This window comes from Mustela nivalis, assembly GCF_964662115.1.
Source record: "Mustela nivalis genome assembly, chromosome: 18".
In the NCBI taxonomy this organism is placed as follows: Eukaryota; Metazoa; Chordata; class Mammalia; order Carnivora; family Mustelidae; genus Mustela; species Mustela nivalis.
Genome location: NC_139037.1, coordinates 6,537,799 through 6,565,426, shown reverse-complemented (window position 1 = coordinate 6,565,426; position 27,628 = coordinate 6,537,799). Strand labels below are relative to the sequence as shown.

Genomic DNA, 27,628 nt, shown 5'->3' with positions numbered 1-27,628 from the left:
CGTCACGCGCCCCGCCCCCGCGGCCCCCGCCCACCCCCACGTTCCGGGCGGGGCCGGCCCGGGGCCTGCCGGGGCTCGCCTGCCGCGGCCCCCTCCCCAGGGGCCGCCCCCTCCCGTCGGGCCGCGCCTCTGCCCCTCGCGTCCCCGCCCGGCGGCCGACTCCGCCTGCGAGAGGCCGAAGCCGCGGCGGCCGCCGCCGTTGCCGCCATTGACGTCAGAGGGGCGGGCACATGACCCCGCGGGGACCAATCGCGCGGGCGCCGAGCGGCTTCTGCAATCTCTCAACTGAGCCGGCCCCCGCGGCCCCCGCCGCACACTCGCCCGCGGACGGCCGCCCAGACACACGTACTGTACACACGAGCGGGCGGCGGGGCCGAGACACGCCCGCCCGCCCGCCCGCGCGGCCCCGGCCCCCGCCGCTGCCCCGCGCCCGCTCCGCCGCCCGCCGCTCCGGCCGCCGCCAGCATGCAGCCGACCAGCTAGGAGGAAGCGCAGCCGCGAGGAAGCGCCGAGCGCCGGCCGCCCGCCCGCCCGCCGGCCCCTCCCCTGCCGGGCGCCCCCCCCCCAGCCCCACGCCCCCCCACCTTCCTGGGCGGTGGGGGGGGTGCGGGCCGCCGCCCGGGGGCCCCGCCGCCCCGGCAGCCCGGGACAGCCCCCTTTCCCCGCCCCCGGCCCCCGCCCCGGCCCGGCCGGCCATGGATCTGACCAGCAGCTCGGGCGGCGGCGGCGACCCCCGGCAGATCGAGGAGACCAAGCCGCTGCTGGGGGGCGACGTGCCGGCCCCCGAGGGCACGAAGATGGGCGCCGTGCCCTGCCGCCGGGCCCTGCTGCTGTGCAACGGGATGAGGTACAAACTGCTGCAGGAGGGCGACATCCAGGTCTGTGTCATCCGGCACCCGCGGACCTTTCTCAGCAAGATCCTCACCTCGAAATTCCTGAGGCGCTGGGAGCCGCACCACCTAACGCTGGCCGACAACAGCCTGGCGTCCGCCACGGTGAGTCGCTCTGCGCGGCGGCGGCGCGCCGGCACCCCCGCGCCTCGCCTCGGGGCCGGGAGGCGCCCCCTCTCGCCGCCGCCCCCTGCCCGCCGCTGCACCTGGAGCCCGGGGCCTGCGGGGCGCCGGGGGGGGCCGGGTCGGCCCGGGGGCCGGAGCGGGGGCTGGCGGCGGGGCGGACCCCGGCGCCCCCCTCCTGGCCTGCGCTCGGGGCCGGCTTATGCCCAGCGGGCGGGCTCGGGGAGACCCTCGGAATTCTGCACCGGATCCGGCCCACCCCAGCCTGGGCATCTGCGGACGTCCCGGACCCGGCGCTAGCTAGTGTTTATACGGATGGGACCGTGGGGGTAGACCCGGGGTGGGCCCCAAGGGTGGTGGGGGTTCCCTTTCTGAAAGCCCGCGGCCCATCTGGATCTGCGCTGGAGGGGAAAACGAAACGAGAGCCCCCCCCCCCCACCATAAAGAAAGAAAACCTAACAACCTCGAAACCCCAAAACCCAAAGAATTTCCAGAAGCCAGTTCTTTCTGTGCTTCACTGTCTTTTTCCTGCTCAGGCTGGTAGGCAAAACTGGGTGCTTCCCTTTCTGAAAAATCTCATTCGCACGCTGGGATGTTGGATGAGGAGGGGGAGGGGCCAGGGGTCCCGGACTGTTTCCTCCCCACCGAGGGGTGATCAGGTTCTGGAGTGGAAGCTGGCTTTGGGGCCCTGGTCTTGCATTGTCTGTGAAGTGTGTGTATACGTGTGTTCTGCGGTTGGTTTTATTTTGTTACTGTTACTGTTTCAAATGTATGGCTGGGAGGTCAGCTGGATGAGAGGGAGAGGAGAAGTCATTGATGTGTTTCTGAAATCAAATCTGCAAGGTGGGGAAAGACAGCTGTGGTGGGGATCATAGGGCGTGGGGGAGGCTGGCGGGAGGCTGAGCAGGATGCTTTGTGTTTTGAAACAAGGACAGTTTAAAGCACCAGCTCTGCTTGGGCCTGAGCCTTGCGGAGGGGATTCCGTCCTCTCTGTGGAGAGGTGGCAGGTCTTCCCTAGAATGCACACTCCCCCTGGGGTGGCCGTGATCGTGATTGTGTTTACTAAGCACGGTTGTTGGGGCCGGGGAAGGTGGGGGATGGAGGTGGCAGAATCCAGTGCCTGCCCACACCTGTGCCAAGAAAACCCAGCCAGGAAACAGGGTGTCGCTTCCATGGCATGTCACAAACATGTAGCGTGTGTAGACATTTCCCCGGCATCCATGTTCCCTTGGCAGTGTGTCACAGGCCGTGACACATGCTCCAAGGAATGGGGAGGGGGGGAAAAGTTAGCAGAAGCAGCCCTACTCCTCGAAACCACTCCTCCCTCCCCAGACCACTGAAACACACGAGGACTCTTATTCTGAATTTCGGTCCGATGTGCTTAGAACACCTATTTTTTTTTTTCTTTCCTGTGGGCAGGTTGGTGCAGTATCTGCAAAGACTTCTTCCTCAGGGAGGATCGCTGGTTGCCGTGAGGCGGTCCGGTCCCGGGCTCAGGCTCATGCATGTTCTTAATCCCGTGCAAAGCCACAGGCCTGGGCATTTATTTGGCTTTTCATTCCGTGGAGAGAGAACCTCAGAGAATTCACCAGCACGCAGTGTTTCAGGTTCAGGCAGGAACCGGTGCCCTTAATAGTTCCCTGCCTGGGATCAGGAGCCCCCCAACCCGGCTTCCGAATTTCCCCCTGCTTCCGGGGAGTGTTTTTGTTTTCCTCCCACTCCTCAAAATGAAGGGGAGTTGGGAGGGGAGAGGAAGTGGTTGAGAGGCACAGTGGCCCTCCGTGGGAGAAGCCGGGAGTGCGTGCTCTGGGGCTGCTGGCCACGGTCTGTGGGGGGAAGCCAGCTTTGGAGGCTCAAGGCCCCCTTCCCCCCAGTGACTGATTGCTCAAGAGGTATCTAGGAGAGGAAAGAAGCAAAGACTGAGACTGGGCAGTGGTTTCTCCAGCAGCCAGAGGCCCCAGCACCACCTTCACCAGCCGAGATGGGTGGCACCTTCGTAGCTTGGCCCTCTCTGGTGAGGAGCTGTGATTTTCAGGACCGGGGGTGAAGGCCACCCGTAGAACAAGATTTGTCTCAGTAGATCCCTGCTGCGGCGGGGTCGGAAATGTGGAAGTAGGAACTATGAGCAAGTGTCCGAGGGACTGGCCAGTCCCCCTTCCTCCGCCTGTGGCCACTGGGCCCTGTGGGCAGGGGGTGGCCTTGAATTTTGCCCTGGTGGGCTCCAGTGGGGTGCGGGGCTCCCTGTGCCGGGGCCTGTGAGTGTGGAGGGGGCTGCTGAGGGCACGCCTGGCTGTGGCAGTGGCCTCCAGGGCAGAGGTGGGACTGAAACTGTACCAGGGACCTTGTCCCATCATGAGACACCTGGTTGGTGTTCAGGCCCTGGGGAAGCAAAGGAACCCCTGAGGGGTTTCCCTGAGGCCTGGGCATTATGTAATCTGTCTGCATTTTATAGTGTGGCCCAAGCACGCTATTGAGAAATATTAACCCCAAATGAAACAAAGGTGAATTTCAGTGTAGTTCACTACTGCAAAAGCCCTGTGCAGCCCCGTGGCTTTGCAGAGTCCCCCGGCCCAGCCTCAAGCTGCTGATCAGGTATGTTTCTGGAGCAGGTCAAATCCTTTCATGAAATGTCCATCATCCGTGTATCAAGCCATCGGCACAGCCCAACTTAGAACCGTCTGGTAATTATCTGGTTAATTGCGTGGGCTTCAGGAACAAGACTCAGAGTGATTGATCTGGATTCAAACCGATAAACAAACCAAATACGCTCCTGCCCAAAACATCTTTGGAGTCTGTCTACGCTGATCCAATTAACTGGATTGTTGTCAGAGATAAAGGCTTCCAGGACCACAGCTAGTCCTGTGGTCCATATGGAGGCTCCCAGCACCCGCCCCCCCCCCCCCAAGTAGGCTGCTCCGGCCGGGTCCAGCCCACAGGTGGACCTCAGTTGATTCCCCGCTGGGGAGATGGGCTTAGCCTGGGGCTCTGGGGGCTGGCGGCGTCACCTCCTGGCCTGGACATAAACTTTGCCTTCTGTGGGGTCGGGTTGGAGCTTGCCCCAGTGCCAGTTACTGATTAAATCCTCGCAGAGCCAGCAGTGTGCCGGACATGGCCTGTGACAGCGCTGGGCCCAAGGCACTCTGTGCTGGAGACTTTGGATCCCCAGTGCTCATAAACAAAGAAGGAAACACAAAGGCGACAGTGACCTGGCTGACGTGTGAGGGGTGATTGGGACGAGTCCGCCCCCTCCCTGGCGTACACAGGACCACACCTGCGGTCCTGCCCAGACTGTGGCCTAGACGTGGTGCCTCATTCCCCTTTTGCATCCAGACTTGTCATTCCCCTGGCCCCTTTGGGCTTTTCGTGGCTGCTGACTGTAGTGTGGGTTGGAGCCAAGGGCCAGGAGTTCTGCAGAAGCAGCCGGGTCCACACGACCAGAATCCATTTTGCTGTTCTCATGTGTGGGTTGAATTTGATCACCTGCTAGACATGTTTGTCCGCTGGAGGAGAGCTTTTGTCTGTGTGCTTTGTTTCTCTGCGCCCAAGAAGCACAAATAAGCTGCCTACCTTTCCTTTCACCTTATTTTATTACATGCAGCACATGGCGTCTCGGAGTGCTGGGTCCGATCCGATTCCTTGACCCAACAGCACAGGGGTGGGAGCACAGGTGGCCGTGGCCTTCTTTATTTTCAAGCCTGAATTCCTCAGTGACTAGCTTTTAAATTTTCTCCACTCTGCTCCTCCGATGGCAAGGTTTCTTCTGGGCTTTTTATCACGGTAAAGAAAAGAGAAGTCCCCTTAATCCTTGTCGGTCTCTTTAATGAGGAGTTCTCTTGGGCGGGGTGCGGGGGCAGCAATCTTCTGAACTTGGATTTTGTTAACTCAGCACCTGCTGGGTGTCCAGTGCCGAGTGGGGAGCTCAGCCCCACGGTGTGGTTTCCGCCTGAGAATGAAAGCCTGTGTCCTCCGGGATAGTCACGGGCGCCACGGGGATGTGTCTGCATGTGTGTGTGCACGCGTGTTTGTTTTTTTCCACTTTGTCACTTACCCAGCTCCTGTCTGTCCATCCTTTCCGCCTTTGGTTTATTGGATGTTTTCTGCGGCAGCGAGTATACACAAATAATTTTTTTTGTTTTCCTTCAGTACCATTTGTCATTAAGATTTTGGGTCTATCAAGTTTGTTTCCAGGGTAACATGTCTGATTGGAGGGGTGGGGGGGCGGGGGCCAGAGACAGAAGAGGAGAAAAGAATCTAAATTCTCCATAAACAGCAAATGTGTTCTTCCCTTCCAGGTTGTAATAAATAAATGCATGTCAAGGAGGGTGTACGTTTGATGCTGCCGTTTGCCTAGTGCAGTTGGAGGGGCTCTTTCTGACCGCAGGCAGAATCGTGCCAGTCCAGGTGGTGGCACGTGGCGTGTGTCTGGGCTTTGGTGCCAGACCGGCGACGGAGACAGGCACGTGCTATGGCTTGGGCTCCACGGCCCACAAGTGGCTTCTGCCTGGCGCCTCTTGCTCCTGCACCTGCCGACTCGCCTGACCCCGAGAGTGGGCATTTCGGGGGTACTGGGTCTGGTGAGGCTTAGGGGTGTCCTGGCAGCCGTGTTGTCCCGAGAACAGAAGCTGTCTCAGGGTTCCTTACTGCCAGCCTTGGGTAATCAGAGTGGCCTCCCTCTTCTCCGGGCCAGCCAGGCTGGGCCCACGTGGAGGGCACCCTCTTGGTGTTTTGGTGGAATAGACATTTGAGGTGGTTGAATTATGCCTTCGATTAAAGGATTAAGTGAGATTAAGTGATGGAATGTGATACGGTTTAGGGTGTCCCCACCATGGGGCAGAGCTGGCCTGGGCTTTGCTATCACATGGTTACTGGGTCTGAATTCTAAGGTTATAATTTCCCTGGTTGTGTGACTCTTAGCACATGGCTTTCCCTTGGTGGGCCTTGCTTTTTTTTTTTTTTCCATCTGGAGGGTGGGATAATCCTATTTCATTTATAGGGTTGCTCTAAGGTTTGGAGATATTTCTGAGTCCTACCGGGTGGGTAGGACTACGAGCAGGGGCTAGCATCCCAATGTGTGTTTTCTTAATTGCCCCGAGAGAGCTTCTTGAAATTCTGCGCGAGTAGAAAGGACTGTTACTGTTTGAAAGTGGACAGTCTCCAGAGCAAAGTCTCCTCCGATGAGCAGTGCTTTTGGGAAACTTAGGGGTAGTGAGCAGATCTGGTGTGTCTGAAGGCCGTGAGACTGTTGAAAGCAGGTTAAGACAGACTCCTCAAGAGCACAGTCTAGTTTCTTTAAACTAAACATCCCACAAAGCTCTTTTTTTAAAAAAAAATTGCAACAATAATACCCACATCAAAAAAATTCAGATGGTACAACAAGACATACCCGGGAAAAATGCTGCTGTCATGCCCCCGTGGCCCCTAGTTCTCCTGCTTGTAGGCAGTCCCGTTACCCATTTCTTCTGTAGCCTTGCCTCCCGTTCCGGCCATTTACATGCTGTTCTGGGCATGATTGGTCACTGGACAGCATATTTTGGAGATGATTCCAGATCTGTGCGCACATGGCCGCCTCCTCTTTGTCACGGTCCTCTGTGGTGGCAATGTGATGCTCCTGGACTGTCTCCTGTCGCGGGACATTTAGGTTAGACCCGCTCTTTTGCTGTTTGAAACAAGACACTTCCCATTTTTCTTCAGTGGAGTTGTTCCTGGTTGGATAATTTGAATGTTTTTTGCTTCTTTGGGGGGGTGTTCAAATACTCAGCCCCAGAATGCTTTGCAAGGGAGAGCTGACCTTCCCCCAGAGCGGGGTGGGCAGTGTTGCCTGGGGTCATGGCCGCCCGCAGTCATGCTTCCATCTGGCTTCATGTCACCAGCTGTGGAGCCCCCTTGGGGAGTCCGCCCACCTGCCCCCCCCAGGAGCTCAGCACAGGTGAGCTGGGGGCTCTGAGCAGTCACGCTGACCTGTGCCCCGAGAACAGGAGTCTGTGTGTCCGGGGCTAGCTGTTTCCTGCTCCACCTGAGAACATGGTTTTTGTCCCCAGACTTCCTGCTTCCCCAGGATGGGAGCCAGGCCACCCAGGCCCGGGGTAGAGAAAGGGAGGAAGTGAGAATGTCTCTTCCCCACTCCTGGCTCTGATGACAAAGCACCCAGTGAGTTCAGCGGGGCGCCGAGGGAGGCAGTGCACATTGGAAAGGAAGCTTTGCTGACATCAGCAGAGCCATAACCAAAGGGTGATGAGCCGCGTGTGTGCACTCACGCGTGCGTATGTGTGCTGTCCCTGTGTCCCGAGGCAAAGGAGATCTCAGAGGAAAGGTTTCTGGTGCAGGAATTGGTACCCGTGTTCGGTAGCCCTTTCTTTACACCTGCCGCGTGCAGGTGCCTCCGTGTTGGGCTGTGTGGTGAGGTGACTGGAGGAGAACAGCCAGGCCCAGTGGAGTGGTCAGACCCCTGAGCCTGAGTCCCTGCCCTGCAGCTTCCAACTGCTGGGTGACCTTGGGCACATCACCTAACAGTCTGTATTTACCTATAAAATTCGGACTCTGGGGATTTCCTTCTGGTACTGATGTCGGTGAGGTTAAGTGAGGTAAGGCATGGCAGTTCATTCATGCATTTATGCAACAGATAAATATCACTGCTCTAGGCACTTCGAAGAATATAGCACCCTGCCCCCATAGCCTGTCTGTTGGTGTGGTGGGTGAAGATAATAAACCACTAAGCAGGGAGATGTAAAATCTGCCTGGCTGTGACAGGGGTCCCAAGGAAAACAAAGCAGGCAGGTAGGTGGGGTGTCCCGAGCTTGGGGACTGGCGACCTTGCTGCTTTGCACGTGGCAGTCAGGGGAGGGGGTGAGAGCATTCCCGGCAGAGAGAGTGGCAAGTGCAAAGGCCCTGAGGTTGGATTATACTTAGAAATCACCTGGTAAAGTGGCTGGACTAGCATTAAGTAATTGCTGTACAATTGTTATTACCCCTGCCTTCTAGGAGCTGTTATCATCTATTGAAAAATATTTATGAACACCCAGAATGTACACATCATTGGGCATACAGGGAGCTCCCGGCCCCATTGAGCTTTTTTATTCCAGAGCTTCTGGTGTGTGTGTGTGTGTGTGTGTGTCTGTTTTATTTAGCCAGGCTTCCTCTCAATAGAAGTGAATCGCTTTTGGAGCAGTGCTGTAAGAGACTCTTAAATTACAAAGCCCATTGAAACTTAAAAACCATTTGTCCATCCTGAGTTATAAGGTCCTAGGACCTAGAACACTAATTGTTGAATTCGCCTCTGGCATTTTGCTGGGGTGGGGAGGGGCAGTGGTGAGGGGAAGTATGTTGCTCAGAGACCCTTACAAATGACTCAGCAGCGGGACTGGGATTCACACCCAGGACTCCTACCTCCCAGCACCTTCCAGTGCCTTCTAGAACCTTCCAGTGCCTTCTGCCTTTTTTTTCATTGGCCCTTCTGCCTTCAAGCTGTTATCAGAAATGATATGATTGAGAAAGGGATATAAGCAGATTAGGCTAAGTAAACTCACTTTAGAGGAAAGCAGAAGAGCTAGATTCTCCAGTACCTGGGTAGGTAGCTATATGGGACTCAGGTGGGGGGTGGTGGATGTTTTCCTGGGGCTGGGCTGGTTGGCTCCGGCTCAGGTGGGGTCATCAGGAGAGGGAAGATAACACTGGACCTAGTAGTCCTTTCCTGGGTGTCTTGAGCCAGTCCCAGGCTCGTAAAGGCCTGGAAAAGCTGCAGAGAGGAGTGCGCAATCTGGAGAAACCCAGGCCTGGCCTCCCTGCCCGCCCCCCCCATTTGGCTCACTGTCCAGACCAGGTGCATGTGATCACCAGCAGACGCTCCTGTGAGGTTCAGAGGGGCCATGCACCCATCCATGTGGGCGGGGCTGGGCGTCAGTGGGGGTGGGCTGACTGCGGTGACAGCTAGCCCCCAGATCCGCGTGACATCACACAACATGCTCTGCTCAGTCCAGTGGCGGATTCTGCCCTGCTGGAGCTGGATTACATGGGCACTGGGCTCCTGCCTGCTGTGTCACTGGCTGCCCCTCTCCTCCCTCCTGGGCCTCACAGAGCAGGAGGTGGGAGAGGGAGAGAGCCCCGGGCTGAGCCGTGGGTAGGTCTGGCCGCTCTGTTGGTCACGTCTCGGTGATATGACAACTCCTGAGCACAGGGCCCTGGGGAAGGAGGCCGTGGAATGGTGAGGAGTCCCACCATTGGATGTCTTCGAGGACATGCTCTGGAAGGGAAATTCAAACACCCTGAGCCCTTCTAGCTCCTGGGTTTGAGCTCAGTGGCAGGTCAGGGGGTTCACAGTCTTCTCTCTGGTGGAGAGTAAAGTAGGCTAAGAAAATGTATTGCAGGGAACGGAGCGACGCGTTCGTGACCGCAGGGACATGGGTTGTCTACCTACTGTATGTGTGTGTAGAGGGTGAGCGGAGAGGCAGGGGCAGGCCTGCCCCCATGCGTGGGTGCGCGTGTCCATGGATACGGGCACATCCAACAGGTATCAGAATTGTTTCAGCCTCTTGCAGAAACGTCTTAGCTGAGAATCAGTGGGCTTATCAGTTCCGTGTCTGCTGGTGTTTGGCAGACATTCCTTTGTGAATTTGTCGAGTGAGTTCAGGGAACTGGTGTTGGGAAGTGAACGCCAAGTATTTGTAGAGCGCGCACCAGGCAGCAAGTCTGCGAGTCGAGTACTGGATACGGTGTGTGCGGAGGGAGTTGCCCGGGAGCTGTGTTCACCAGGGTGTGCTCCCGGCGCTGTGCCTACAGAGTGAGCGCGTCAAGGTGGAGGCGGGATCACTTGCCAGAGTGGGGCCCCCCGTGGGGGCGAAGGGGGTGCCGGATTCACCAGGGCATGGTCCAGCCAAGAGGGCCCTGGTCGCAGTACAGAGACGGGACACCAGCTGGGAGCCTGGGATCCCCCCGAAGTGGAGGCTTCAGGAGTGCAGGGATCCGAGTCACCAGGGCCAGGCGTCTGTCCCGACAGTGACCATGGTGACAGCCCCTGTGAGTGCTCCTTCTGCCAGGCGCTGTGCCGGGTGGTTCCGTCGGTGACCCCCATGACAGCCCAATGACTTACCGTTTCTCCGCCCACTTTACAGATGGGGACACTGAGGCCGGCCTCGCAGCAGACATCCTTGGCTGGCTGGCTGGCTGAGTGAGTGAAGAGTGAGGTTGCTGCGAGCGCATCATTGGTGGGTCCCTCCTTGTTGGAAGGGGAGAAGGGAGAGATGTGCTCAGACCTCTGCTCTCCGCCCCTGGGACCCTGTGTGTCTGGCCCGCCGCAGGACAGGCCGCTCACACCTATGCCGCTCTTCCCTCCAGGGCTGCCGATGCAAATGGACAGTGTGTGCCTCGGACCCGTGTGCCATGTGGTGTGCGTGGCCAGCCGCAGGGGCCGGAACAGGCCTGAGGGTCCCTGGTGTGTTGCCTTGGCCATGAGGCTGCTGGGCTCAGCTCGCCAGCCCTGAGCTCCTCACGGGCTTCCATCAGAGGCCTCTGGTGCTTTCTAAGCCCTGGACCTGAAACTTCCCTTGTCAGCTCTAGCTTTCAAGGCTCCCCTTCTGGTACCTTCCTTCTTGGAGGCCTGGTGAGAAGGCTCAGCCTGGCCCTGGGGCTCTTGCGAAGGTATCTCCATCAGGCTGAGGCCCAGGGTAGGAGTGGCAGTTTGCTTCGGGTCTGTAGTGGGGTCTCCGGCCCATGGGTGAGCTGTGGGGCCGGGCTGCCCTGGCAGAAAGGGGAACAGTGACTTGGCTGAGCTCCATCTGTTGCTCTGGTTGGTTCATGTGTCGCGGCCCTGTGACCAAGGCTTGCTTTGGGAGTGAGGAAAACGAAAGCGCTTGGACCGCACCAGTGTTCTTCCGGCTGCTAGGCTTGGGGATCCCAGCAGGGTCAGCCCGTGGTGTCTGGTGGATCCGGACAGTACCGATCATTTCCTCCCACACGCCGAGTGCTTTGGATGTGTCTGCGTGTTGATGCTCACACCGGCCCCTGGGGTTCCAGTTCACAGACAGAAACTGAGGCCCTGCGAGTTTCAGGTTCTTCATCTGGAACCCGGAGACCTGCATCCAGAGCCGAAGACCTTCCCACGTGCCACGGTGCCTCCTTGCTGGGCTGTGGGAACTCACCAGCGGCAAGCCTGTGATGGCGACAGCCAGGACTTGCCCAGTGCTTCTGAGCATTGGAGCCCCTGTGAGGTGCTGCTGCTAATTCCCCCATTTGACAGATGAGCAGAGTGAGGCCCAGAGAGATGAGCTCACTGCTTAACCAGCTAGTAATGGTTGGAGCTGGGATTTGAACCCAGGCCATCTGGTGCCACAGTGTAACTGCACGTGTCCTGTGGGCAGTGCTGAAGAGCCGAGGGTCAGTAAGACCCCCAGCGGCCAGGTTGAGCCCCACGCTGGGAGGAGGGCCTTACAGAAGTGGGGTGGAGGAACTTGTGGACGGAGCGGAGTGTTTCGGCCTGGGGGGTACAGCCACCCGCAGGCCTGTCTTGGGGAGAGCTGTGGCAGACGTTGGCATCTCACCTGCCCCGTGTCAATCTTGGGAGAGTGGACTCAGCCCCGTGGAGCCTCGCTTTCCTTGCCTGAGACGGCCTGGCCTGGAGGAGCTGCCCGTGGGAGCCGGCTGTGGTGACCTGCCTCCGGCGAACCTGAAGTCCCGGGTCCACTGGGAGCACGCCCGGCCTTCCGGCCCGACTACCCAGCACCCTGGAGCTCTGGCACCTCCAGCCCCTGGAGGCCTCCCTGACCCCCCAGTTGCCGTGGGGGTTCCCTTTCCCTCAGGGTGCAGTGTACCCCTTCCCCAGCTGGATGCCAGTTGCCTCGGCGCCTGCCAGCCTTCCCTGCTGGCTCTTCACTTCTGCACTTGATGGAAGCAACAAAGATCATCACATGGGGACCATGAGCTTATCAAGTAAAGAAGCCAGAATTTCTCCCACAATTCCAGCCTCCCCAAAGCCATGCATATGAACCTTTGGGGGTGTAGCACTCTGTGCTTTTCCTGGATGAGGATGTAGGACACCCCTGGGGTCCTTCGCACAGCAAGCAGGGATTAGGTCGATTCCTAAACACGAAGCCATTAGGCCGTTATCTCAGAGTGTTTTAGCTTTGTCCCCCATTGATATTGGGGCCCAAACCATTCTTTGTGGTGGAGGCCGTCCTTGGCATTGAGGATGTAGAGCGTCTCTGGCCTCAGCCCACTAGAGACTCCCCATTGTTGTGATGGCCCCGAATGCCTGAAGACATGGCCCCTGGGGGCCCCATTCTCTGTTGAGACCCCGGGTAGCTCATTTACTGTCCCGCCTGCCCTGAGTCGGCCCTGGCTGTGGCTTGTGCTCCTGGCCTGGTTACCTGGGGCACGGAGGGTAAGGAAGAGATTTGTGGGGGCTGCCGGGCCGAGTCCGGCCGAGTCCAGATGCTTGTGTCCGGCTTGGCACAGGGCCAAGTGGCGGGGCTCTCTGGCGAGGCCCCTGGAAGGAAATCCCGCCGGCCAGAGCATCCGCTGGGCTCCCCACACCTGTGATCCCTGGATCGCCCCCTGCTGTGCTGTCTTGATGACTCAGGACTTCAGAGATGGCCTCGTTGAAAGGAGAATTGCATCATGCCAATAAAAGAAAGAAAAATTAGCATTAGAAAGTTTTGGTGTGAGGAAATGAAACAACCTGTGAGGAGTGAAGTGTTTTTTTGCGGGGGGGGGGGGTGGGGGGGTTGTGGAGAGGAGGGGAGTGGGCTGGTGGTAGGCTACCTGGCTGCGGGGCTCTTCTAAGAAGGCCTTCATCTGCTTGACTGAAGTACCTACCCCTCCCCTCCAAGGCCAGGCATTGGGTCCCTCTGCCTCTTGGAGCTGAACCACATCGCCAGGAGAGATGCAAAAAGATACTTCTGGAGTATCCGTGGGTCCGGCCGGCAGGTGCGCCGCAGGAGTGAGGGACGTAGGGTAGACAGTGCTTCAAGGAGCAGCAGTCTGGGGGCTCTGCTGACGCCCAGTGGTAAACAGGGCCCCCTCTGGACCCGGAGAGCTGAGCCCTGTTCAGGGCAGCTGCTGAAGGAGTCTGTGTTGAGGGTTGCGGGGCGGCACGCAGCCTGTCCCCCCCACACTGGGAAACCCGTGGTGGCAATGGGGGGCGCTAAAGACCCTGCCCCCCAGGTCAGTCCTTCCTGAGCAAGGACCCTCATCGTCGTGACTACGAGTGCTGGCCAGTGTTGTTGGACTCAGACCCTTGATAGTGGGCCACGGGACCAGTGGTGTGATCTGGTTCTGGTTCTGCATCTGTCGGGTGGGGGTAATAGCCAAGCTCCCAAGCTGTCCGAAGGGTGACAGAGATAGTCCCCCGGGGCGGGGCCGGGGCCGGGCCGGGGCTTAGAAGAGTGTGGGTGTAGCCAGTGCTTCCCCCCGGTCTGCATTCCTGCTTCCTGCTCAACTGTCCGTTCTTGAAGGCAGCGACCTCTTCATCCAGGACACCTGATATCGGTCCAGGCCTTTGGCTGAGTGCGGCTGCGCTGGAGGGCAGCCGGGGGCCCGAGCATCACGGGCTGTGAAGGGACAGACAAGCACCTCAGGTTTTCTTGGAAACCCTGTCCCTGGCTTGTGACCTTGGAACTGTCCGGGAGAGCCTCAGGGCTTGCTCCTGACCTTGTCTTGTGACCTCAGGCGCCAGAATCGGGAGCGGACCCTCAGCCCAGGCCCCAGCCCTGGCTGCCAGGGCCCCGATCCGCAGCTGGGAGTCTGGGAGGTTTGAGGTATTATTGGTGGTTTTAGCTTTCAGCAGCAGTGCGTGGGAAATAAGATTTTGATCTTGGAAAATATGATTTAAAAACAGAATTGAAAGTCGCTTTTGTTTTCTCAACGATATTGCCCCTGACACATGCTTGGGGCCTGCAGAGTGGCGTCTGGTTCGAGTGCTCCAGTGGGAGACCATTCGCGGCCCTCCTGGGTGGTGCACCTGTGTGTGTGTCTGACGGCACCCCCCTCCCCGGCCCCCGCCTTCATGACAACCCTTTCTTCTGTGGCCACCTGCTGTGTCTCCTGGCCTTATTTACACTGTCAGTGGCGACCCGCAGCCAAGGGAGGGGCTGCTTCTTTGGAGCCCGCCTTTGAATGAGGAGCATTATATGTGTACGCGTTGGCCTCATGGAGCTTGAGTCTAGTTGTTCTACCCCAACCCCCTCCCAGAAGGGTAGAAGGTTCCTGTCTTTCCTGTTGGATGAGGACTGGGAACTCTGGATCCCCATGGACCTCCCCGTGGAGACACCTGAGAGGTGGGTCCTGATCCCCTGGCCGTCCCAGGATAACACTCCTGCCCTGTTCCCTTTTCTCTGTGCCCAGGACCTGGCCACGTGGCCTTCATCAGTGGGCCTCCATGCCCTCTGGCTTCCAGGGGAGGGGGGTTTGGTCAGTGGGACCCTGGAGGAGATGGAGGCTGTCGCCTCCTTAATTTAAGGTTGCTGTGGGTAGGCAGGGTCCCTCCATCACCGCTCCTGTCCCCCCCCCCCCCGCCCCCACTCAGGCCTATGGTGGAAATGGGGTGGCCGCCTGGCCTGGCTTGCCTGGGACTGTCCCAGGAAACTTGTGTTTGCACTTGTGTCCCAAGAAAGCCCACACTCCAGGCAGAAGGGGACAGTTGGTCACCCTAGGGAGAAAAACCATTTCTTGTGCTTTCCCTGTGCTCTGCCCACACCTTGGTATGTCATCCTTTTGTTACCGTTTCTCCAAATTACACCATTTTGTGTCTGCCATCTGTTTCTTCCCAGGGCCCCAGCTCATACACCAGGAGCTTCAAGAGGATGGAGTAGTTTTCAGAGTTCTTCCCTTTTGGAGCTCACAGTAACTAAATGGGTGATTCTCTAGACATGGGAAAATGAAATTAATTTCCTGGGTGTAGACTCTTTTCTGAAAGTAGTGTTGCCTTCGCAGAATGGTGACGATGCTCCCGGTGGCCCTTTACCTGCCCAGTTACTTTGGGCTTGTTGTGTTAACTTCGATGCACTGTGGTGTTGAATCATTATGACAACCCTGTGAAGACTCTCCAGGGTCAGGAGACTGAGGCTGAGTGAGGGGAAGGCGTTTGACCAAGGCTCAGGCTGGGTGAGAGGTCAGGCCGGGGCACGAAGCCCAGTGGAATGGTGTGCGAGGCTGGTTTGCTTATGGACTGACGAGGCGTTGTACAGCCCTGGCCAGACCTGACAGAAGCCACACTTGGGCTGCTTCTGGCTTGGATGGGGTGTCTCACGGGTGTGCAGGCGGCAGATCTGATGTTTTCCACTTCCTCCCGTGTGGCAGGGCTGTGTGCACAAAGCATGCACAACTGGCTGGTCGGCCGTTTAGGCTTTGTTGAATTCAGCCATGGGCAGTGTTGGAAAATGTTAATCTGTTTTTTCCTTTTCCATCCCCCCCTTTAAATTTTTATAATTAGAATCAGGCAGAGAGAACCTGCAGGCCATCTAGTTCTGGGAGGGCAAATATATGACACACGGGCTGCCACTCCTAAGTCCCTCTCCCCTGGTAGACATTGCTAATCAATCCTGGCTAATTGATTCTTGCTAGTGAGCCTGGAGACAGCCACTACTAATCAATTGCTGTTGGCCGGCAGTCTGTCTCTCAGTGTACGGATTAGGAGCCTGAGACCCAGGAACATTAAATGACCCTCAGGGGAGCCACCAGGATTGTAGTGATGACTCTGTTGAAAGATGACTTTGGGTTAAAAGTCTCACATCTAAACAAGGCATGGTGCAGGGGGCACACAGCAGTGTATGTAGCTGCGTCCAAATCCCCGTTCTGCCTCTTTCTGGTTGTAACTTCAAGTAAGTCATGTGACTTCTTGGAGCCTGGTTTGTGAAACTGGAATTATAATCCCCGCGTCCCCAGGTTGTGAGAAGTAAGTGGCTTGGGGTGTTCCTTCAGCATCCTGCAGATCCCACTTGAGGACTTAGTGTGTGTCAGGTGCTACTGCCGGCCTGTCGCGTGGTCATGTGCTGTGTGGACACTGCTCCAACCCGGGGAACTCAGCTGCCTCACAAAGATGAGGCCTGTCTCAAGTTATGCCACTTTTCTTCCTCTTTCCTGCCTGGAGGCCCACGAAATCGTGTTGTTATTATTAATTTTTAACGGCTCCCTGTCACATCCACTTAAATTTTGGCCTGTTTATGCTCTGCATGACTTGCTTCGGAAAGTGACGTGTTTTTTCTTTCATTCTTGGTCTCGTTTCTGTCCTCACCCTAGAGTGGACGGTCAGGAGGTCTCTTTGTCACTTACAGGCCATCAAAAATGACAGAATCTTCCCACCTGAATAAATGTGCCAGGACACTGGGTCTTGGACTTTTCTGAGCAACACACTCCTTTTGGAAATTTGATGAAAGCCGCGGACCCTCGTGCTGGTGAAATGATAAGATAACAAGCTTGTGGGATTTAGCATCTGCAGCACAGGAAATCTTGGGGAGTCCTTCCTGGACCCCCAAGGTTATAAACCAGTCTCGGGGTCTGCAACATTTTACTAGCAGGAAATGGAACTTTGTACAGAAATAAACAAGTAAATGATTAAAAAAAAACCCTTCCATTAAGTATGAAAGATCAAGATTTTCGTTCGGGGCTCTGTTCCTTTGGCTGGAGAAGTGGATCTGTCCACACAGCATTCTCTACGCTTGTAGCGCTGTGTTTAGTCTTCTTGGTTCTGGTGAAATATTTTTTTCTTTGATCCCAGTCTGGAGTTTCAAGGTTGGTACTCTTGCCCCTAAAATGTTTGTTTTTAGATTTAGAACAACGCTTCGCTCTTCGATAAGGCAGAGCGCATCACCAAAGCCACGTTGTGGTCGGCACAGGGCGGCTCTGCTGGTGTCGTATGTGGGGCTCAGTGCTCAGCCCTCTTGGCACACAGAGTGACCTTGGGCCACCTCACCTCTCTGACCTATAAAGCTAGGGGACAGAGTGGTCACCACCCCCTGAGAGGTCAAGGCTTAAAATGTAGTAAGCATAAAAAATTAGGCCCGGACAGTGTCCAAGTAGGCCATGGTGGATTTTGTGTTTGATCGCCTTGAACTTGACTCAGAAGTGTGGATGTGCTGTGCTGGGAAGGGCTGGTGGTTTTTTTTTGTTTTTTGTTTTTTTTTTGAGTGAATTATGCAGGTTGCCTGGCAAACTGAGCTGAAGGAAGCTGAGTCCCCTTGTGAGGTCCAGGACGTGGCTCTTGGGGGGCGGCGGGAGGCTGACCGGCATCTTTGTCTTCCTTGGTGGGTATCTTCGAAAAAAAAACCAATAACTGAGTTCCTGCATTGTCCTCACCTCTTCTGACATGAGCTGGGCACTCGTCTTGAGCCCATTCTCAAGTGAAACACAGTTTAAGTGACTTGAGAGAGCGAGGTTCCATGGGGCCCTTTCAGATGTAGCCATGGAGTTCTGCGGGGCTGATAGCTTTGCCACCGAATTTTGCATTTGCATGTTCTTAAGCCAAGAAAAGGAGTTGAACTTTCCCTTTTGTTTGCTTCATTACTCCCACCACATTTGGCAGTTTGGAGGGATGCGTTTGTGTTTTTTTATGATTCTCAAATTCTTTTTTAAAAGAGTGCTGTGTGTCTGCATGCCTCTCCCTTCCCTGAACATTCTGGAGGGAGATCCGAGCCTGTTCTCCGTCCAACTGGGTACCAGTTGCCATGGGGTAGGCCTGGCAAAATAATGAAATCAGTCACTTCTTGAGCACCTACTGTGTGCCGGGCGCCTGTGCGTCTGTCTCATCCTTGCAGCTGTCCCTGGGGTGGGTCATGCCTGTGTTTCAGGGCTGGGGACAGCCTCGAGGGTCACACAGCTGTAGGGCTCAAAGTGGTGATTCACACCTTGGTCAGGCTGACCTGAGCCCTTGTGCTCCTAAGCCCCGCACTTCTCCTGTGACCTCCAGGGACTTCCTGGGTGTTCTTTATGACCCCACTCTTTGAAGATTCTGCTTAAGGAAGGGTGAATAGGCCTTGGTTGGCCAACAAGGGAAGGCCCAGAGAGAGCTCTGCTTCTCCAGGTCTGCGGCCTCCTTACTGAGCTCAGGTGCAGCCAAGGTTGGCCCGGTCCTCCCTGTCACTGGCCTGGGTGGCCCTCTCCCGGCTGCCAGCTCTGGGGTGAAGTTCGTGCTCCGTCTCCCTCGCCGTGGGACATTGCAGGGCAGGCCTGGCTGTTTGAACAGGAAGGGGGAGTGCAGAGAAAGTAACTTTCTCATCATTCTCTCTACTTGATAGAGAAGAAAACTGAGGCTCCAAGGGGTGGGCGACTTGGACGTGGGAGACATAACAGAGACATCACGGGAGAGGTGGCTGGGCTGAGCCTGCGGTGTTCCAAACAGGTGCTCTCTGCCCGTTTACCTGCCGGAGGTGCACTGGGAGCTGGCTTCACGACCTGGGGACACTCACCTGCCCACATCTTCCTCGAATGCACTCTGTGTCAGGAAATGAATGAGCAGGTCGCCGAGTCCGCGTCTGGTCCGGTGGGGCCTCGTGACATCATCTAGGCCAGTGCGCTCGTTTTTATGGTTGGGCAGACCCAGGTCAGGGGACAGACGCTGCCCGGTCACATCCCTCCCTGAGTACACCTTCTGGTTCTCTCGCTTTGTCAACCGTGTGCTGCTGCCTTCTTATTTATCTAGATATTTGAGGTTCTGCATTTTTTTTTTTTTTCAAATTGGGGTGAAAGATACACGGCATTTACCACGTTAACCCTTTGTAGGTGCCCACTTCAATGGCATTAAATCCATTCACGGTGTTGTGTTACCATCATCACTGCCTGTACCCAAAACTTGTCACCCTCTCCAGCATAAGCTCAGTATTAAATCCTAGCCCTCCACCCCTCCCTGCCAGCCTCTCTTCTACCTTCTGTCCAGATGAACTTGCCTATTCTAGGTCCCTCATGTAAGTGTAATCCTACAGCCCTTGGCCTTGTGGGTCCGGCTTACATCACTCAGCATAGTGGTGTCAGGGTCCACCCGTGTTGTAGCATATATCAAAGTTCCCTTCCTTTTTATGACTGAGTACTATTCTGTCGTGGGGGGTGCCCCCCTTTTGTTTATCCTTTCCTCTGGTGATGGATGCTGGGCCCCGTGGTGATGGTGGTCGTGCGTGCGGCGGCCAGCAGTTGTCGGGTTTCCTGCTTTTGGTTTTTTGGGTCCAGAGCCAGGAACAGACAGCACTCCTTCATGGATGCTCGTCTCCCTCCCCCACTATGCAGAGAACTTGGGTTCATTGTAGAAAAATTAATGCAAGTCCACGTGGAAAATAAAATTTTGCAAGTCCACGTGGAAAATAAAATTTACCCAGAATGCTGGCCTGTAACGTATTTGTAGGATGGTCACTTGGGTTTGCTGTTTTTTCTGTCCACGTGGGATGGTGCTGCACACACTGTCTTTGGTAGGGGGGTGGGGGGGTGGATCTTCACTTTGAAATGCAGAAACCTTTGTGTAAGGCACTGGGACGGAGGGAGGAGGTGCCACTCAGTCTTTGCAGCCCAAGTAGAGGTGGCCACCTCCAGGAAGTGTCCCTCAGGGGCTCAGTCTGGGTCCGGGAGGGCCGCCCAGCACAGTGCGGTGGGTTAGCCCTCAGGAAATATTTGTCAAATGAGGGAATGAAGAAATGAGTGAAAGAATGAATGAGTGAGATGAGCAAGGGAGCCCACTCGAGGCTTGAGGTGGATGAGTGGCCCTGGGTCCTCTTGGGCTGGTCCCTCCCCCGGTGGTTTGTAGCGGGCTCGTTGGGCAGAGCAGTGTGAGTACAGCGAGCTGTCCCTCTTCTGAGTCCTCGCTCACATGTGTGGGAAAGGCAGATGCTGTCCCTGTGAAGTGGGGTCCACACCCCATTTTGTCCCGGCAGGAGGGCCAATGCTTAGAAGTTTGCTCAGGGTCTCCTGTGTGCTGGGCACTTGGCTGGGGGGGGTGATCAAAGCAGGGCCCCCCACAAGGGTCTTACATTCCAGAGGGGGACATCCTTGCACGGAAGCACACGCTAATTTCAGGTGCTACTAAGTGTGACAAAGTGACAAAGTACATCTTTTTCTTTCCTTTTCCCTTCTGTTCCCTTCATCTCTCTTTTTAAAAAAAATTAATTCAGTCATCTGTTTCTTAGGTGATTGGCCGCCAGGCATGTATGTTTGTGCAGCTACTGGGTTTGACTCCCAGCTCTGCCACTTGCTAGCGATGACCTTGGTAATGACCTTAAGCATGGTGAGCCTCTGTTTCCCTGTCTGTATAAAGAAAGCTCGTGGCGGTGCCCTGGTGGAGACCTGGGGTTGAGCCCTCAGTGGGGCTCCTTGCTCAGCGGGGAGTCTGCTTCTCCCTCTGCCCCGCACCCTGTTCGTGCTCCCTCTTGCGTGCTGCCTCTCTCAAATTTAAAAAAAGAAAAAGAAAAAAAAGCTGGCAGCCTCTGCCTCTCGGGTCACGCTGATGCTCGGTGGTGATGCGCTCCTGAAGGACTTAGCACGGTGCCCGGCAGGTCCGAGCTCAGTTCTCAAGGCTCGTTGCCCTTGTCGTTGTGAGAAGGCGGTCCCTGGGCAGGGAGGCTGCCGGCTCTGTGGTTTGAAAACCACCAGACCCACACCGTCCAGTTGACGGCGGAGCCGGAAGGGGGCTAGGAAGGCCCTGAGCATTGTGGACTCGGCACAGCATCGCCTCCCGGGACGCTTTGGCAGACGGAACGAGCGTTCAGTAGTCCCTCCCTGCGCGAGGTCGCCTCCTCCCTGGGAACAGGAACAAAAGGGCCCAGCTCTGAAAGAGGCCCTTGTTCCTTCACCAAGTTTGGGAAAGGCAAAGGCGAGTTTCTGCAGATGGTTCCAGAAGTTCTGTGGCAGAGCCAGGCTCTTCCCTCTTCCTGAGTCTCACTGGGGCCAGAGCCTTCTGGTTGGAGGACTGGGGTGACTAGAACGTGCAGGAAAACGAACAAAGAGAAAAACCCTCCGGCCGCCCTTTGAGGCGCCCTTGTCCTCGCAGGACTGGGACGGGGTCTTCCTGGGCACAGAGAGGGTTTTTTAGTGGAGCATATTTCCAGTTTGTCAGGCAGGGGGCTTGATGATGCCGTCCGCCCCGTGTGGGCCCAGCCCGGGTGTGGGGGGGCCTTGGTCCTCTGGTTGCCGCCTGCCCCTGACACCCTCTGCGGGGCCCAGGGAGCCCTTCAGTATCTTGGGGTGTCTGCCCTGAGGCCTCACCTGCAGATGAGGCTCATGGCATCTTGGCCATTGCTGGGGGGAGGGGTGAGCACAGAGGGAGCCCGTGCAGGGCAGCCCCGAGAGCGCAGCCCCCGCCCCGCCCCGGGGTGCCCCTCCTCCATCTTTCCTCCCTGCCATGAGAAGGCAGGAGGGTTTGAATACTGTCCCCTCAAAAAGGCCATTTCTACCCAGGTTCAGGTGTGGGAAGAATAGAAATTTAGTGTTTTGCCTCTCATAGTCCTCCCGCTTTTGTTCCCAGTGGCCTGGGTTCCAGTGAATAAGACCATAAAATGCACCAGGGGACCCTCCATGGCCCTCTGGAGGCTGAGGTGACCAGGAGACAGCTTTAGGGTGGTGGACGGATTGGGAGAGGGGGGCGGCCACAGTTCCTCTGCTCCCAGGAGCCAGCTTGGCTCTGCCTGCAGAATCAGCTAGAGTGGGCTCAGTCCCTCGCCCCTCCCGCCTACGCACACGCTCAGGCCCCAGGTGTGTGCTCCAGGTAAGGAGTACAGAGTGGGAAGGGCCTGGCTTCCCATGCCAGCCCTCTCCGTTCCGAATGTGGTGGAGCCTTCTGCAGAAGGGAGGGCAGGAACGAGAAAATGCACCAGGTGTCAGCATCCTCTGTGCACACTCAGTGGGTAGACACCCATACCTGAAACATGCACTTATAGAACGCCTGCTGGGTACCAAGTGTTGTGCCAAGGGCTGGGAATACAGAGATGCAGAGACTGGCGAATGTAAAGGTCTTGGGGGAGCTGTGGGGAGTGCCAGGGTTCCCTGGGAGGCAGCCGAGAAGGGGGTCGACTCAGGCTGGTGGGCAGCGCGGGGAATAGCATTCCAGGCTGGGACCAGCACTGGCAGAGCCCGGAGGTGTGGCAGAGTGGCACGTCTATAGGAGGGAAGTGCCCCGAGGGCCGGGAGTGTGCGGAGTGGGGTGGGCCCAGGTGAGCTCTCCTCCCCGCTGGGCTCAGGACTTTGGACTTGAACCTGGAAGCCAATTCCCTGGAGTGCCCCTGAACACCTTGTTCCTTCCTGCTCAGCCTTGAAAAAGCCTTGTTCTTTGCCCTGACTTGGTCATCATCGGGTCTGAGAACCTGGGAAAGGCTGAGCTGGTGAGGAGGGTGGGGCTCAGTCACTTGCCAGGGAGGAAATGGCCTCTCTCCCTCAACCTTTGGTGTTGGTAGAGGCTCCAAGGGGCGGGCTCTTGACGTCATTTCTGGCAGGAAGCATCTAAACCAAGATAATGGAGAGAACCGTCTGGTATTGGAGATGCTGGGAGCGGTCTGCCCTGGCGAAAGGAGCCCTAGCCGGTGATCAGAGTGGTAAGCTAGAGTTCCCCCCGACTCGGCCCCCCACCAGCTGTGTGACCTTGGGCAAGAGGCTTCGACTCTGCACTTGCGTTTCTCATCAGGACAGTGGTGTGGACAGCGGTACCAGTCCCCCGGGCTGCTGAGAGGACGTGCATGTCCAGCATTAGTGCTGTGCCCAGCACAGGGGACGTGCGCAGGAGGGGAGAGCTCTTGTCATTACTACCGTCACTGCCATCCAGTCTGCCCAAGCCTGCCGAGGACGGGCACTCTGAGCCCAGGGGAAGGACTGGCCCGAAAGGGCTTCCCAGGGTAGGTGACATGGAACTTGGAGTCACACATTCTGAAGTTCAGGCTCTGCCCGGCTCTGGCCCTGTGGGACACTGGGCACGTTGTTGAGGTTACATTGAGTACATTGTTTCCTTCTGCCTTAGTTGTCCCTCTTGGAAAATGGGACAGTACTGCTCAGCTCCCGGGCCCCTGCCTGCATCCCAGCTTCCGCAAGTCTTCGGGAGGTGAGGTGGGGAGGGCTTCTCCTTTCCCGGGGAGCCCCCTCGGACGGGTGTGGGCAGCGAGCCCCAGCCGGCTGTGGTCCCGAGGCGGCAGCCCTCTGCAGGTAAAGAGTGCCTCCTTGAGCCCTGCTAGGAGCCCCGGAGCCCCGGAGCCCCGGAGCCCCGTGCTCTCTGTTGCAGAAGTCGTGAGCAGGGGGGAGGACAAACCACTTCCTCTACAGCCTTCAGATTTATCAGGCACAACTTTTGACAGTTTCAGTTTGAAGAGAATTGAAAAACAAAAACAAAAACAGAAAAGACGTCGAGAAGCATTAAATGAACAAAGTGGCCTCGTGCCTCTGCCCTCTGCGGCTTTCCCAGCTGGGACCAGGCCCGTCCGGGGCCTCGGGGACACTTGATGGGGCCGTGAGAGCTTTCCTGGTGTGCCCAGGCTGCTGGCCGCGAGGCCGGGGTTCTAGGCCTACGCCTTATGGCAGGGGACGTGTACACAGGCCGGGTCGCAGAGCCAGATATGTCAGACGTTTGACCTCAGAGCTGCTGTCTTTCTCCCTCTGGAGAAGGATGTCTGGAAAAACTGCTGAAGATAAGGCTGGGCCTGACCTGAAGCTGCCCACAGTGCCTGGGGAGTTGGGGCTGCGTGCCCGCCCCTCCACCGGCCTGCCCGTGAGGACGCCACACAGAAGTGGACTCCTGGGTTAGATTTGGGGGAACCACAGGCAACTGTGATTTTGTAAGTCAGAAATGATTACACACTGGTTTTATCTACTTGGAGCTTCTAGTTCTGCAAGTAAACACAGTTCCTGACTTCCTGTTTGCATCTCTGCCGCAGCCCTGGGACTCCTGCGATCAGTGCGAATGGAAACCTTTCCCTGAGGGGGCCAGCGTGCAGCTGGGAGTCTGCCGACACACGTGCTCACGCCCACAGAGACGCACACATGTGTGAGCTCAGGCACACACAGATGTGTATGCAGCGACCCACCCGCACACGTGCACGCACTATGTGGACACACACACGTGTATGCACGCGTTGGCGTTTTTACTGCTTGAGTACTGATCTACTAAGTGTGCATGTGTGACTTTGGGCAAGTCGGATAACTTGTTTCTGTTTCTTCATCTCTAAGGTGAAGTCAGTAGTAATATTTTTTCATTATTTATTTTGTAAAGATTTCATTCATTAGAGGAGAGAGAGACAGAGAGAGAGCATGCGGCCATGCTCCAGCATGAGTTGGGGAGGGGCACAGGGAGAGGAAGAAGCAGGCTTCCTGCCGCAGGGCTCCATTTCAGGACTCCAGGCTCGTGACCTGAGCCCAAGGCAGGTGTTTAACCGACTGAAGCTCCCAAGCGCCCCAGGAGTCATATTTGTGACCTGGGATTGTGGTCAGGATGCGATGAAAGAACAAGACCCAGGACAAGACCCAGGCCCCAGAGGTGCCTAATTAAGATGAGCTATTCTCATTTTTGGTGTCCTTTATGGCTTCTAATCTTTAGCATTCCCACGGCACTTGGTTGGCCCGAGGGTCAGGGATGTGACCCATCTGGCCTGTGGTTCTCCCGGTTATGAGTAGATGATGAACCCCATAACCCATTCGACACTGCTGACCATCAGCTCTGTGCTGTGCACTGTTCTAGAGCATTCTCACATGGCGTCTCCTCTCTGGAAGCTTGAAGTTCATGGGGGTGGGGAGGTGACAGCAAATAAGTCAGCAGGCTTAAGGGCCTTCAGAGGTGGCAAGTGCTGGCGTGAAGATCTCACAGGGCAAAATGGTGGAGACAGACGGGTCGGGGGCACATTTTAGATAGTGTGCCCAAGGAGGGGTACTCTGAATAGTGACACTAGTGGAGGGACCTGTCCTGTGGGCATCTGAGAAGGAATTTCAGGCGTCGATATAGCAAGTGCAAAGGCCCTGAGGTCGAAGGCTGGAGGGGCAGGCAGAGACCAATCATGACTGCCATGGCAACCTCAGGAAGGGGCTTGGATTTTATTCTGAGTGCGTTGGGAAGCAGGGACACGACAAGATCTGAAGACCTTTGGCAAAGGCTAATGAGAGAGGGGTCAAGGGCAGACTGTGTGTCCTGTTCTTCTCTTGCCCCTTTGAGTCTGTCTTGGGATCAGCCATGCAGTGGCTACCCCCCAGTTGGTGTCAGGTCTGCTTATGTCCCATCTCCTGCATGTGCCCTCAGTGACCTGATCTGTACAATGGGCCTGGGTATAGGGCCCCTTATCCCTGCCTGGTGGCCCTGCCTCCCTGTGTCCTTCTCGGAGGTCAGTTCCTTTCAGCTCTCAGAGCACCAGCACCAGCGGCTGACGTTTCCCTGGCTTGTTTGTTGTGGGGGAGGGGTGTTTAATTGCATTCCTCCTGAGTGAATGACACAGAAAGGGCAGGGGTATGTCAGCGACGCTGCTCTGTAATTTTCGTGTCTGGGACGGGTTTCAGAGCTGAGCTGTTTTCCTCTGACCGGCAGCGGCTGCTGCCCAAGTCAACAGCGGGGCACTCTCGAGATTGCCTTTGTTGGTTTTCTTCTTTCTTCTTCTCCTTCTCCTTCTCCGTCTTCTTTTTTAAACAAGTCTTTCTTTTTTTTTACTTCCTATGAAATAAAAGTGGCGACTTGGATGTGGTGGGTAAGAATTAGTAGTGTCTGTCCCTTTGGTGTGGGAGTCGGTGGGGGTTGATTTAAACATTTATTTCCCATTAAGAGATTCATGGGCTTGGAAGCCAGCATTAGAAGTGGGGTGATCTCAAGTCCCGACTGGTGATTTGAGATGCCTGTAGGACTCGGGCCTGCCTCGGAGGGCGGCAGGGACACGCTGAGCAGAGGTTGTAGGCTGGTGACCCATGAGCCAAGTCCAGTCTGCCCATATATTTTCCTTGGCCCACACAGTGTTTTTGAAAAAAAAAAAAAAAAAAAAAAAAAAAAAAAAAAGCTTTAGTAAGTTGTCTGCATTTAAAAATTGGGAGTGTTTCCCCGCCCCCCAACCAAAATCTGGATTTCCATTTTCTAATAATAACAACAAAAGCAAACACTTCTGTGTCACTCACTACGTGCCTGGGGCTGTTCTAAATGGTTCTGTCGCTCTGCTCCTGTCGTCATCCTCAGAGCAGTCCTGTGATGCCGGGGCCTGTGTTATTGTCCCCACTCCACAGCTGGGGACCCCGAGGCCCTCCGGGAACCAGGGCGCTCCTGGCTGTGCCCACATCCCTGTGTGGCTGGGCTCGTGCTCTCCACTCCCCCGGCGGAGTCGGGTTCAGCGCCCGCCTGGGGCTGCGGACTTGGTCCCCTCTCTAGACTGGAGAGACCGAGATCAGTGGTAAAAAAGCTGCTGTTCTGTGATCCAGTCGCCTGTCACGGACTCATCGTCCCTCCCTCCCTCCTGCGCGGTTCACCCAGGCGCCCCTGGGCCCCGTGGATCGGCGCCCCTCCTGCTCTGGGGCGGATCCACGCCCTCCCGGGTTTCACTCCAGACCTCCAGGGGAGGTGCTACGAGAGGGTCCCAGGGCGGACCTGAGTCAGGCTACAGGAGAAGAGGAGAAGGACGCCAGCCTCCTGTTCCGTTGCAGCCACACTCCTGGGGACGGGGAGCAGTGCCAGGGGCAGAGACCCCAGCGTCCCCCCCCCCCCCGTGGGAGGAGCTGCAAAGGGTGCCCCGCCTGAGGCACCCTCCTCTCCTCGTGGGGCTTCCCTTCCTAGGGTCCCGCCCGTCCTGCCGGTGTCCTTGCTGAGGCCCTCCGGCCTGGCCGCCCCGTGCCCCAATGCGGGGGGTCGGGGGGCAGCCCTGAGGGGTTCCCAGCTCCTGCTTGTCTTTGTCAAAATGGCTGGTGGGTGGAGCATGGTTCTGGGGTGGCCAGGCTGGAGGGTGACTCACTTTGGGAGCTTGGAGACGTCATTTCACCTAAGGAGGCTCCAGCAACGCGGAGGTGAAGTGGCCCTTTCCGCAGAGGGCTGTGGCTTCGCGGACGGGGCCGCTGCGGTCAGTGTGGCCGGCCCTCTCTGCAGCGGAGCCGAGCGGAGCGTGGGCCTTCACGTTTGGAGGCTTAACCCTTCTCTCCCTCCTTCCGCCGTGCCTCTTTCTCTGTGTCCCCAGCCCCCGTTTCTAGGTGCGTGATTTGAGCCGTCCCACGCGGTGTAGACCATAACGCGTCGGTCTGACCATCACCACCCCGCCTGAGGAGTACGCCGGGCCGCTGCCGGTCCTGCTGCGGCCGCGGGTGCTTCTCTTGCATTTCAACCCCTGCCTTTCTCTCGGCCCTGAATTCCCCAGGGAGGTCTTCCTCTGCTGGAGTGTGAGAGTTTCTCCTGCTCCCCACCTTCTTCCTTTCCTCTTGCCCTCACTTCCCAGGGGCAGCGCTCTCATCCCCCCCCCCCCCCCCGGCCTCCTGAGAACCTTCGGGAGACAGGGAAGAACAGGGGCGGAACTCCAGGCTGGAGTCCTGAGTTTCAGCACCCACGTGCCGGATGCCTTGGGCCTTCATCTGCAGCAGGGCTGTGTCTGTCTTGTGGGGCTGAGATGATTCGGGCAGAACCAAGCTGGTCATTGGGGGCACAGAGTAAGTGCTTGGTAGATGTAGCTGGTTGTGATTCCGTCCGCTGGTAAAACACATCCACTGATTTTGTGGAAATCATCAGCCTTGGAAGT

The 27,628-nt window shown here is 56.9% G+C and overlaps 1 protein-coding gene and 1 long non-coding RNA gene across 2 annotated transcripts in view; both read left to right on the top strand.

Moving 5' to 3' along the window:
• The first annotated feature begins 257 nt into the window (after positions 1-257).
• Positions 258-27,628, top strand: part of CMIP (c-Maf inducing protein) — a 224,224-nt gene continuing 196,853 nt past the window's right edge. The window contains exon 1 of the mRNA XM_082712026.1: positions 258-995. Within this exon, the coding sequence (XP_082568152.1) occupies positions 696-995 (300 nt within the window). The 5' untranslated portion in view covers positions 258-695. The remainder of the gene's footprint in view (positions 996-27,628) is intronic.
• On the top strand, positions 5,401-25,985 carry LOC309853675. The gene is made up of 2 exons (XR_014305873.1): positions 5,401-22,498; positions 22,588-25,985. It is a non-coding gene; the product is annotated as an uncharacterized lncRNA (long non-coding RNA).